The sequence below is a fragment of the Spermophilus citellus genome (genome assembly GCF_964194105.1).
Source record: "Spermophilus citellus genome assembly, chromosome: 11".
NCBI lineage: Eukaryota > Metazoa > Chordata > Mammalia > Rodentia > Sciuridae > Spermophilus > Spermophilus citellus.
Window position 1 is genome coordinate 26079529 of NC_138192.1, and position 12243 is coordinate 26091771.

General features: G+C 40.0%; 1 protein-coding gene across 9 annotated transcripts in view; it reads right to left on the reverse strand.

The window, feature by feature from the left end:
* CCDC93 (CCC complex scaffolding subunit CCDC93) overlaps positions 1-10328 on the reverse strand; it is an 83414-nt gene extending 73086 nt beyond the window's left edge. For 7 of the 9 annotated variants that reach the window (XR_014018041.1, XR_014018042.1, XM_081261607.1 and 4 more), the window contains exons 1-3: positions 10147-10328; positions 5289-5402; positions 3986-4080 (exon numbers count right to left, since the gene is read on the reverse strand). Coding sequence is in view for 6 of the 9 variants with exons in the window: in XM_081261607.1 (XP_081117733.1) it covers positions 3986-4080; positions 5289-5402; positions 10147-10188 (251 nt within the window). In the remaining 3 variants the exon portion in view is untranslated. Of the gene's footprint in view, positions 1-3985; positions 4081-5288; positions 5403-10146 lie in introns of those variants that run through there. The other 2 variants (XM_081261603.1, XM_081261609.1) reach the window with 2 other exon arrangements.
* Between the last annotated feature and the right edge of the window lie 1915 nt (positions 10329-12243).

Sequence of the window (12243 nt, forward strand, 5' to 3'; positions counted from 1 at the left end):
CTGGTTCATAAAGGATTACCTCTTTTACAACCCTCTTAAACTCACTTCCCAGAAATTACTGCCAAATCTGGACAGTCCCAGTGCAGATGAAAGCAGCTGAAGGCATTTACATTGCCAGGAGGTGAGGCATGGAAGAAAACACAGGCAGGCAAGGCAAGGGAGGATAGGAAGCCTTCTCACAGAAAGCCACTGGCCCCCACTCCTCCCTGGACTGAGGACGGATCCTTCAAATTCCTAAAAATTAAGAAAAGGGACAATTGCAGAGGTCACCAGGCAGGTTTACTAGCCTAAGGGTTTAACCTACCCACTTGTCATTATAGGCAATTAATCTGACTCCTTTTATTAAGAGTACTCAGAATTTTATCCTCCACTGCAGCTTGAAAGAGTGAATTAAACCTAGATCTAAATTCCAGTTCCATCACCCACTCTGGAACTTACTGAAAGTCATGTGGTTCCTCAGTTTCCATAAAACCAGGGATAATTCTTGTCCTGCCTATTCAAAGGCTGTTGGGAAGGTTAAATAATAAAATGCACGTGCAAGTGCCTGGAATATGGGTGCCCTTGCCTGGAAGCCTCTTCCCTCAAGTCCTAGCTCCCATGTCCTCCTATAGTGCCTGCCCTACATAAAACCCGAACCGCTTCCTACCCAGCATCTCTCCATACTCCTCACTGGCTTTGTCTTTCCCTACTAGATTATAAAGAGGGCAGTACATTTTTCATTAATGTATCCAAAGTACCCAGAATAGGTAGTAGCCTGACCAATAGTAAGGACTCAATAAACATTTGTCAAGTGAATAAATAAGAGAGACTCAATTCAACTGTAATATTTTGAATTTTCTCCTTTAAACAGTATCATTATGGCCCAGATAATATTTTCCTCTCTTGATCCCATCACAGTCTTTAGTTACTATAAAAAATTATTATAGATTTACTTTTAGAACCTACTTGTAGATAGAGTATGAACAACTTAATTATTATAAATATCATGCCCTTACCATTTTTGTTTGTTTTTGTGATGCTGGGGATAGAACCCAGGGCCTAGCATGCTAGGCAAGTGCTCCATCACTGAGCTACAGGCACAGCCCTTATGCTCTTACCATTTTAAAGGTAATGTTGATAGATGGTAGCCAAAGGTAGAAGGAAAAACAGAGACACAAAAATGTACACTGCAAATAGTTAGAATCCAGGAGAAACTATCTTATGTTAGTGGATTAAGAAACAGAAGTCTAAGTAGTACAAAATTGTACAGACAACCACAAATAGGTAGTAATTAAAAGACTGGAAGATAGAAGATGAAGGGGATGCAGCGAGGAATGTAAGTGAGCTAATTTCCTATTTTTATCAGACTTTAATGAAAGAGACACAATTGTAGTTAAGAGCTGTAAAGTGACACTGCGAAGAATTTAAATAGTTCAAGATGGTTATTTCCAGGGAATAAAATTGGAATGTATAATGGGAAAGGAAAGAGATATAGCTTTTGTTTTGCTCCCTTTTATAGTATTTGAATCTTTTTTACTTCATGGATATAACACCGACATAATAAAAACAAAAAAAGAATAAAAATCTACCTCTGGAATTTGCCCTACAGGGGAGAGCATGGTCACATGCCTGAACTTATGCATTACCTCCTGGGAAGGACCTTTCACTACAGGTGGCTTGATGAGACACCAGTGTTCTAGAAGGGCAGATGTTAGGGATGTAAAGCCCAGTTATTCATGGTTAGATATCAATGAACATGTATGCTGTCCTAATCAATGCTCTTTTTAATAAGGATCCTTGAGAGATGTCCTTTGGTCTTAGCACTACAAATTTTTTCAAATCTCAAGGACTGATTTTCCTTCTATTATATGTCTACTATGAACAGGTAATTTACCATGTTTTTCTTTTCATTGGTTACCAAAGATTTAAGGCCTTTGAATGATCCTAGGAAAACAAAGCATTTTGTGGATCATCCTTCATGTGGGATTGTGCCTTTTGTCCAATTTCCCCCCTTTACCTTTGCTTCACTTTTCCACTATTACCAATTCATATGCATGTTTATAAGCCATCTTCAATCCTTTTGTGTGTGTGTGTGCGCGTGTGTGTCAGGTGCTGGGGATTGAACCCAAAGCCTTGTGCATGTGAGGCAAGCACTCTACCAGCTGAGCTATACCCCAACCATCTTCAATCCTTTTAAAAATGTTTTTTTTTTTGGGGGGGGTAGTGAAAGGCTTAAAAAATTAATGAGTATGTATATGAGCTCATACACTTCTTATATTTAAGTGAACTGAGGAGTAGCCTGCACAAGGTCACAGCTGCTCCGTGGCAGCTGTAGAAGTAGAACTAGGTATCTAATGAAATAGTCAAGCCCCTGGTGGGATATGAAAGACAGCATGGAGCCCACCGGTAAAATCTCCAGCAAGGTGTCCATGTTGTCTTCTCTCAATGGAGGGTAGAATGTGGCTCTGCCTTACACAACAGAGGCAATGGGAAGGGAAAGAATCTCCTCCTCCTAGTCAAATTTCACCCAATCAGTGTATTTGGGAAGAGATAAATTAAGTAGTCACTAGAAACTCTAATATATAAAATAAATTAGAAATAACTTGAACTTTAAATGACTCTCACATATGAGCTGGGTGACCTTGGCTTCTTTTAGCCTCAGTTTCATCTGTAGAACAGGAATAATATCTGCTGTAATGAAAATTAAAATGACATATATGAAGCACAAGCTTCTGGCATGTAGGGGACCCTCAAAAGTTAGTTCATTTATGTATGTCTATGGCTACTTTCACACTAAACCAGAGCTGAGCCTCTGTGACAGAAACCAGAGATGAAGCTTAAAATATGTGCTATCTAGACCTTCATGGAAAAGTTTTACTGACCTCTGATCTAAAGTAAAAATAGTAATAATGTACTGTGAAGTTTACAACACTGAAAATGATCACATAACACAAAGGGTAAGAAGGATTTAGAAGTATATTGTTGTAAGATTCTTACCCTATATGGGAAGTAATACAATATTTTTAGAAGATTGGTAGATATATTAAAAATTTATGTTATGAATATTAAGGCAGTCATTGAATTTTGAAAAGGAAATACAATTAGCAAGCCAAAAGAGTAGAACAGAGTCATAGAAAATCACCAAGTCAATGCAGATGAAGGTAGAAGATGAGGAAGAAAACAAACAATGGAATACAAAACAACTAGCAGTAGATTTAAACTCCACCACATCATAAATATATTAAATGTAAGTAGTTTAAACTTCCCAATTGAAACACACAGATTATCAGAATGGATAGAAAAGAAAGGGTGAAATATATGAGGCCTAAAAGAAAGCAACCTTAAAAATAAAACCAAAAATTACAATAAGTAATGTAAACAGTATGCCAGCAAATGCTAATCAAAAGAAAGCTGGACTAGCTATATTAATATCAGACTTAGTAGACTTCAGAATAAGAAACATTATCAAGGACAAATAAGATGACTACAGAACCCAAGAAGGGTCAGTTCACCGAGAGAGAGAGGAAACAAGGTTTACTGCCTGCTCTTAATTATTTCTTACAAAGATGCAAATGGCAAGAACAATTTGTTCTGAAAAATCACATATGGCTTTGGACAACACACTTTGAATATTTTCTATACGATTTATCTGACCCAGTTGCTATTTTCCTTAGTTTAATGCCATATCTGACCCAGTTGCTATTTTCCTTAGTTTAATGCCATTAGTTTGTTTTATCTAACTAACTAAACAATAACAGAAATGAAAAAAACAAAAACAGAGAGGCTGGATGGTGAAGAGTAACCAATCTACAATCTACAGCTAAAAATATTAAGAGATGACCCACAGGTAAACATTTAAAGTTTATGTTAAGAATAAATGCAAACACTATAATATGAGAAATGAAAAGGAATGTAAATATATACACATAGTTACTACATAATTACCCTCAAGAAAGTCCCTTCTTCCCTGCTTTAGGCCATTCCATGGCAAACCCTAATAACTTACATTTTTTGACCTATTGTAGAGTTTTCCTGAAAGAGCAAATCCACGTCTACATCAAAGTTGCAAGTAGTGATACACCAAGTCATTCCGCCTACTACCTGTACAAAAAAGAAAATACTTGTTTTCTCTTTCTAGCTCAGGTAATAAGCAGAAGGTAAATAAATTATAAATAATTATTACAGATCCATTAACACAGAAAATTATATATCTTTAAAGAGAGAATGTGCCCTGCTTACTACAATTCATCTAAAATAGCACTGTTAAATAAAACTTTCTGCAATGTTGGAAATGTTCTGTCTGCAATGCCCAGTAAGTAGCTACTGGCCACTTTAATGTGAATGAGAAGTTGACTTTTATTATTACATGGGCATACTATACATAGATCCTCTTTATAGTGAAGGTGTCAGACATTGATTTTCAGCTGAGAGATTTCTCAACCCAGTTTTAGGCAAGTGCTAGATCCAGAGGAATCATGTGTTTTATAGACCAGGCATATAGGCATCAAGGCTGAGATTTTATGGCTCATTACACAATTTCTATATATCTTGTCACACTCATCTACTTAATGAAGATAAGAATTCCTACTCTGTTTACAGAGTTTCTGAGATGCAAATGAATCTATGCTAAAAACCCATTTTGAAACAAAATCCTTTTCAGATACAACTTGATATTAGAAAAAAACAATGGCGATTTTTTAGTTCTGCTTTACATTCATGTGAGATATTCAATAAAATACAAATTCCAGGGCTTCAGCCCAGACCTAGACTGGATAAGGCCTACTAGATATGTGTATTATAAAACAGCCCAGGGTGTTTAAGTACAGGGTGGAGTGACTGTTTCATCTCTGTGTCCTCAACACCTATTACTGTTTTATGTGTAATCACTATGCATGATTCTGCTAATTTTAAAGACTATCTTATAGTGACATCTTGCTCCTCTAAATTCAGAACATTTGCCATCTGTAGTGAATCTGTCAACTGTCTGTGAGCAGGCTGATTTAGGATAAGTAATTATTAACTCAGATTAGTTTCTTACATAAACTTTATAATCCCCAAACTGTAAATTCCTTTAACAGAAAAACAATTTCTTTTGCCAGTCTGTATTTCCTAAAACTGTGCACAGAAAAGGAATTCAAGTATATCTACTGACTCATCATTAATTTCTTTGAAAAGGAAGCTGGAAAACTTCCACAATAAATTTGTATCAGGGAGAATGGAAACAGAGGAAGTAAAAGCATAGTTTGTCGCTTCTTTTTTTGCCATGGTTAATTATGCCACCCTTAATGGTTAGAAAGGTTTCCTCTTACCTTGTCAAAAGGTGACAAGCCTTTAATTCTTGCTCTGAAATACCCAGCTGCAACTAAGAGTTCCAAAATTTCGGTCAACTTCACATTTTGTTCTTCATCTTCTCTAGTTTCCACCTAGAACAAAAAGTACAAGTGTTGCTGGTAAAGGCTACCTTAAATAAACCAGAGCAAATCATATCCCCAGTGCCGCAATCTCGTTGCTCAGTGACGCTGGCTAAATTGCTGCACTGGATTCGCTCTGAAAATTCCAGAAGTGTAATAGAGAACTATGTAGAAGTGCTGCCAGAGTCTCCAAGAAGAGGGTTCCCTCAATGAGCTGTTAGTCATCAGAGGTAGAGGGAGAAATGACAGTGCATCACTCCCCTTTTCTCTAAATGCAATTTTCTTTCTTTTTTGAGACAGTGGTTTTTCTATGTTGCCCAGGGTGGCCTTGAACTCCTAAAGTACCTGGGATCATAGGTCTATGTCACCACACCTGGTTTCGACACATAGCTATCTTGATGGGTTTCTCAACTAGATTATAAACTCCATGCACATAATAACAAGGTATTTTGTTTTTGTTTTAAACTTTATATTCATTCAGGCCTGGGAAGTTACTGATAAAGTAGGAAGAAAGGAGGAAATTAAAACATGTATCCCTTTCTGCACTTCCCTTTTTCATCTTTAACACAAATACAAGGAAGGCTTTCAGCCCAGATATATTAAAGGGTTAAATGCTACTACAGTTACATTATATATTATAATACATTATTACCACCAAATAGAATTACTTAAAAATAATTAATTAATCTTATGTGTAAATTGAGATTTCATTTAAAATTTTCAATTTCTATGACTCCTCACCCAGGTATTTAATATTTATTAAATTTGCCTAAATATTCTAGCACTTTTACTTTTATGAACTGACTTTCCTCTCTTCTATTATTGTAGAAAATCAAAAACCACCTTTCTATATAATACAACACATGTTCAAATTCTCATTCTCATCTCTTACTAGTCCCTTATGAAACAATGCCTGTCAAATCTTTCTTTAGTATGCATCTCACATTTATCTTCCCCTTTAATTCATATTCGATGCCATCATTATTGCCACTTCCTCTCAATCTTTCTTCCCTGTTATTTTGTCTAGCTCAGCCCTTCTTAAAGCTTTCACATTACCCCTCTTTTAACACTTCTCACAGTCCTCATTACAATGCCTATTATGTACTACATCTATAAGATAAACTCCAAATTTCTTGATTTGGCACTTAGATCTTTGGCTGTAACTTATCTTTCCAGTTTCATTCTTTATCTGCACTCCTTCCAAAAAAATGAATAAATAAAACAACCTGAACATGGCTATGGCCAACTGACACAAGCATGCACATTCCAGTTTCTTTACTATTCACGCCATCTACCTTCCCTTGATATTCTCTAACCATTCAGAAATCACCTTCAAATTCTAGCTCCTACTAGAAGCCACCCCTTACAAATCCAGCCAGAAATGGTCATTTCTACACCTGCATCTTGTGTATAGTTCATGTCATTCATACAATTAAGTATCAGCCTTTCTTGAGTGACCTGTCTGATGTTATGTACATGTCTGTCTTTCCCACTGGAATATTATCTGGTTTAGGAGAGGAGCTATATATTACACATGTGTGTTTACTCCACTATATCAAAATAACATTCAAAGGACATACTTATTTAATAAGGAATGACAAACTCAATCATTACATAAAGTGCATGACCTAAACCAATCATGTATTAAAATGTTTTCATAGTCAGGATGCTGATAATAGAAAGTCAAGTTTACACTTAAGTACAAACTGAAGTACAAACTACCAGGAAAGGGAGAATAGATATTAATGTGAAGTTGAACACACAATTATTAAAATGATTGATAATCCTTTGAGATGGCATAGGATTGGGTTGGGAGAGGTGACAACTTTGGACCACAGTTCATTTTATCCATCCTCACTTCTCCAATGACCCTCTATTCAGCCTGTTAAAGTTTCTAAAGAGTAGCATTCACTAGTTCCTAGTGCATTTATAAAAATAAAGTAGTATTATTTATTCACAACTTCTCTCTGTTAGCATAATTGCAGCCATCTTCCTTTTCTCCACTCCCACTTTATGAATAGTGTTCTTATTCCTAAGAATTGGAAAGTAGCCTGAGATAAAACCTATCGGCCTAGAGACATGTTGGTCTTTCTCTGTTCTCTCATTGAGAGATAGAAGACAACTTACTGGCCCCCGAGATGGGGACGTACTAGTTACCCTGTTCTCTCCTTGAGAAGATAAAGTGACATGCCAGTTTTCCTGTTCCCCCTCTGAGATAGGAAAATTGCCTGTTTCTGTTCCCAAGAAACAAATTTGCCTTCCACAAGATCCGGGGATGCTTACTATGTCAGTCAAGACCAAACCCTCCCCTGGTGTGCGGTCATGATTCTAACCTATAAAAGGTAACATTCAAGGGGCAGTTGCTGCTGTTCTCTCTCCTTGCTGCAGTAGTCCCTCTTTTTGCAGAGCAGCCTTGTCAGGCTCTTGACAATAAACCCGCTGCCTATCCCAGGTCTGTGTGTAAGATTAGTCCTGAGCCACTTTTCTTTCCCTCTCTCTTATGCAGAAAGATCTGTGATGGCTGAGAAACATCAAATAAAGAGACCAAAGAAAAGATAAAAAGAACTACTCTCAGGAAGACAGAGCAGAAAAAGAAAATAAATATATAAATAAATAAATGATGATATAAATAAATATTTTCTTAAAACTCCTAGGGTGTAAAAAAGAAACCCTTTATTTGTTCAATCATTTTAAATCATGAAACAATTCTAAAAGAGGACATTAGATAACGGGTGGGCAATCTCTGCCTCAAATTTTATCTAAACACCCACAGAGCACCCCAATGAAAACACAGGGTCCATACCCAGAATGGAGACGTGCACTTTTGCACTAAAACCTGTGAAAGAACTTCTTGGCAGAAGATACTGGAACTAGGATGTCTGACTCCAAATTTTCTTTGCAGATTAACACTGAAACAAAATGGAAGAGGACCACTAGCTAAATACACAAGGAATACAATTACCCTTCCTGAAGTCATAAAAAGTCACCAAGATAATTACTATACGCAGCAGTTAAAACTAAAATTCTGCTAAAGTTGAATGAATGCTAGCTCTTAAAACAGCCCAATAAAGTTTGAATTGCTTTGCCTGGAAGGCAGGGCCAAGTGTGGTTATCTTTGTATCTTTCACATACATACAGTAAAGCATTAAAAATTTCATATATCAACTGGACTAGTAACTGCTTGATAAAAGACTGGTTTTTCAGTACTAAGTTGTTATATTCACCCTGACTTCTTCCTAATTGTGGGGAACTGTCTTAGGCTCTTGGAAATGAATGACAAATCAGACCTAGTCTCCTAGCAGTCACTGAAGGGATAACAAAGGACACACAGGAGCAGACTGGGAATTATTTTAGAAAGACACACATTGGTAATATTGTGGGAAGTTGGAAGGTTTAAGGAAGATGCTACAACAAAAGCCAACATAAAAACTTGATAAAGGCCTAGAATTTAAAAATGGCAAAGAAGAAAACTTGAACTATCTCAGTACAGATCCTATTCTTTATAATTTCGGGTGAAATCAAAGCAACATGGGTGTAAGGATTTACCTAATACAGGAATTCTGACAATATTACACTTGCTAGATTCTCTTAAGATAACAAAATGGATTTGCATTCTGGGAACACACACTGATGACTATGTTAGTCCTTCCATCGCTTCCATCCCCAGCTGGACACAGAAAATAGTAATTCTTTAATTAGTGGGATGGAAGAACTAGGGGCACAGAGAAGCCAGATTGGTCACAGGAGGGTAAATGTGAAGGGAACACTCATCATGTTAAGAAATCAGTCCCCCTGCCAAGTGCCTACTTTAGAAGCTTAGGAAGAGGGTAAAGATGCAGCGTGGGTGGATTCCATTTCTCTCTGGAATCTAGTAAACTATACTAGCTTTTGAGTAAATCAACTGGAAGGGAAAACAAATGCAAACCACCTAGTTAAATATATACAACTAGAAGACAAAGCACACAGTCTCCTTACTCCCAAACTGGAAGCACATAGAGAAACCACTGTTCCTAGGACTGAGCACTTAATTACAAACACCTTTGAAAAAGCACCTGCTATTTTCTGGAGGAGCAGCAACGTTTCCGGACAGCTGGGGGGCTTGGTCCCTGGCCCACACAGCACCATCAGGAAAGCGCGTTCCCATCCCGACACAACCCCAGTGAGAGGAGTGCTCCCAAACTTCCTCTCGCCGCCCGGAATGGGGTTAAATGCAAGGAGAGGGTCCTTCGCTCTGGACCGCAGGATGGGTGGGGTAGGCCGCCGGGACCCGGCATACCTGGAGTGAGCGGGTGGGCCCCCCAAGGTCACCGCCCTTTGCACAGCCCAAGCCCGGACAGTCCAGGCGCCCAAGTCTCGTGACTCCTGAGCTTAGCAGTCTAAGGCGAGCCCTGCAGCACAGAGGGTGGGCGAGACTGTCTGGGAGACCCAGAGTGGTGGGAGACCCAGAGTGGTGGAATCCCCGACACTGCGGAACGTGCAGCTGCGTTAGATCAGGTGTGCGGCCAGGAAGGCCCCCTCCGTCCCAGGTGACCCGGGAGCCGCTTAACTTTGGCCCCACGGACCCGTAGCCACCTCGACACGCAAGGGAACCTGCTCTCCCTCCTCCGAGGTCAGGGCCAGTGCTTCCCCAGAGTGGACACACCCGGGGAAGGGGTTGGGGCGCTCCCAACCCACCCAGGCCCCTCTCCACCCTTCGCCCCCCGGCTCGGCCCTCTCCTCAGGAACCCCGGCGTGACAGAGAGAGAGAGGTCCTTACCTCTGGAAGACCCTGGCCCTCCGGACCCTTGGGCAACCCCATGACCCGGGGGGTGACGTGGGGCGGCAGCTAAGCCCGCCGCGCGTAGGGAGGAAGTTGTCCCCTCAGCTAAGCTGCTACCGGGGTGGAGCGCAAAGCGGAAACTTCCTCCACCGCCGCCGATGCCGCCGGCCCGGGGCGCCGAGGCCGGGCGGAGCATGCGCGTTGAGGCCGCAGCGCGGCGAGACTGGGCCTGCGCGAAGGCAGCTGGGCGAGGCTGGGCGGAGCCTGGACCTTTAGTACCTGCTTGATGCAAGAGCCTATCGCTGGGGTTCTGATGCTTGTCGCGAAAAGTTTAATGAAAGTTTAATGAAGTCTTCTTGCATCTTAAGGATATTTTGCATCTCTGTTCCCTTTCCGTCCTTTTCTAAGCATCGGGTGTCCCAGTTGGGTCCGGTTCTCTCCACAAGCCGGACTTCGGAAGCTCCCTAGCTTCAGAGTCAGAGCTCGAGCACCAATGAGTTTAGGAATACCAGATCCCGGCCGGGTTCCAGCTCTGACGAAGGCGCACTTGGGCAAGTTTCTCGGCAACTGAAACAAGGGACGGGGCCCCCGAAGAAGGGATTCTTCATGCCCACTGTCCTCCACAGCGTCCCATCCAGTGGTATCTAGTTCCCGGGAAACCCGCTGGGAAAATGCCCTCTGCCTCCCCGGGCTTCAGCTCTTTCCCAACCCGGGTTTCTGGGTCTTCCTAGGAGGGGGACATCTCAGAGAATGTGAATCCTGGTTTGAAGTCATTTTAGCTGCTACATATGATACACCCTTTGTCTGTCCCAAAGGATGGCAGCTATATAAAGGGTTGTCCCTCTGATGAGCGTGCTACAGCTCTATAAGGGTTTCCCCAGCATTTTTTCTTTCTCTTTTTAAGAGATGAACACAGAGTAATCCTTTCTCTGAGGAGTGGGAAGTGTGAGACTATAAACTGATTGAAATCAAAGAGGTTTTGTGTTTGCTTTTTTTCCTCTTTGCATCCCTACCATCTTTTTTTTTTTTTAATTACTCAATAAATGTTTCCCCTTGAAAAAATTCTCTGCGCTTTTTGCATTCCTCCTTGGAGTTTGTCCTTGACAACAGAGACTTGTCTGGAACCAAAGCACAAAAGTCAACCTGCCCTAAAGACATAATTTTGTTCTTAAATGTAGGTAGCAAATAATTCATAAAACTGTATGCCATCCTCCAATCCCCAGGTTACTTGAGAAATTACTTGACAAATCTAAATATTCAAGTAATGGAAACTCTCCTGTCTGGGTTGTAGAACATCTCACTCTCACCTACCAATGAAACTCAATTTCCAGGGTTCCTATACTCAAAACTCCCCAAATATTTTATTTTTTTTAACCTTAAAACTGTCCTTCACTAAAATGGTATAGGTTGAGAGGGAATGGAGAGTGATGATCATTTGTGGCCATTCAGGGTAAACAGAGCCTTAAGACAAATAGCCAAATCTTATAAAGCAGATGAACCTAACTAGCTGTATATAAAGTAGCCCAGTGGAAAGGGCCTAGAGAATAACAGGACTCAGAGAGGCTACACCACAGGTCCTCTGTTGTAAATGCCTTTGCAAAGTTTTAAATAATGATGAGCAACTGACTTTCCCAGAAAAAAAAAAAAAAACTGTCCCAGTATTTTTTTTTTTTTTTTTTTTGAAGATGTCAGATAGTGGTCAAGAAAGCTGAAGCAACACATATTTAAGAGGGGAAACTCTAAACAGTCTTAGAGAAGATCTTGAATGGTGACAGAGGATATTTGTAAGGAACATCTCAAATAAATGCACTGTACTCCCTTTCCTCTGGCTGCAGGTGTCCCAATACACTTTCTGTCTCCCTTGTGGGCTGTCTGGGGGATTAGGAATCAGTCATTCTATCCTTTTCTTGTACATTCAGTACAAATCATGTGATGTTCTTTCAATATCAAGATTCTCCAGATCCTCACAAATACAGGTTGTCATAATAAAAAAACCCTCTGTTAGGATCACCTTTACCCTGCATAAAGATTTCTATAAAATCTCAATCATTTGTGCTTCTAGGCCTTTGCCAATCCTAGTACTCTAGGCTATTG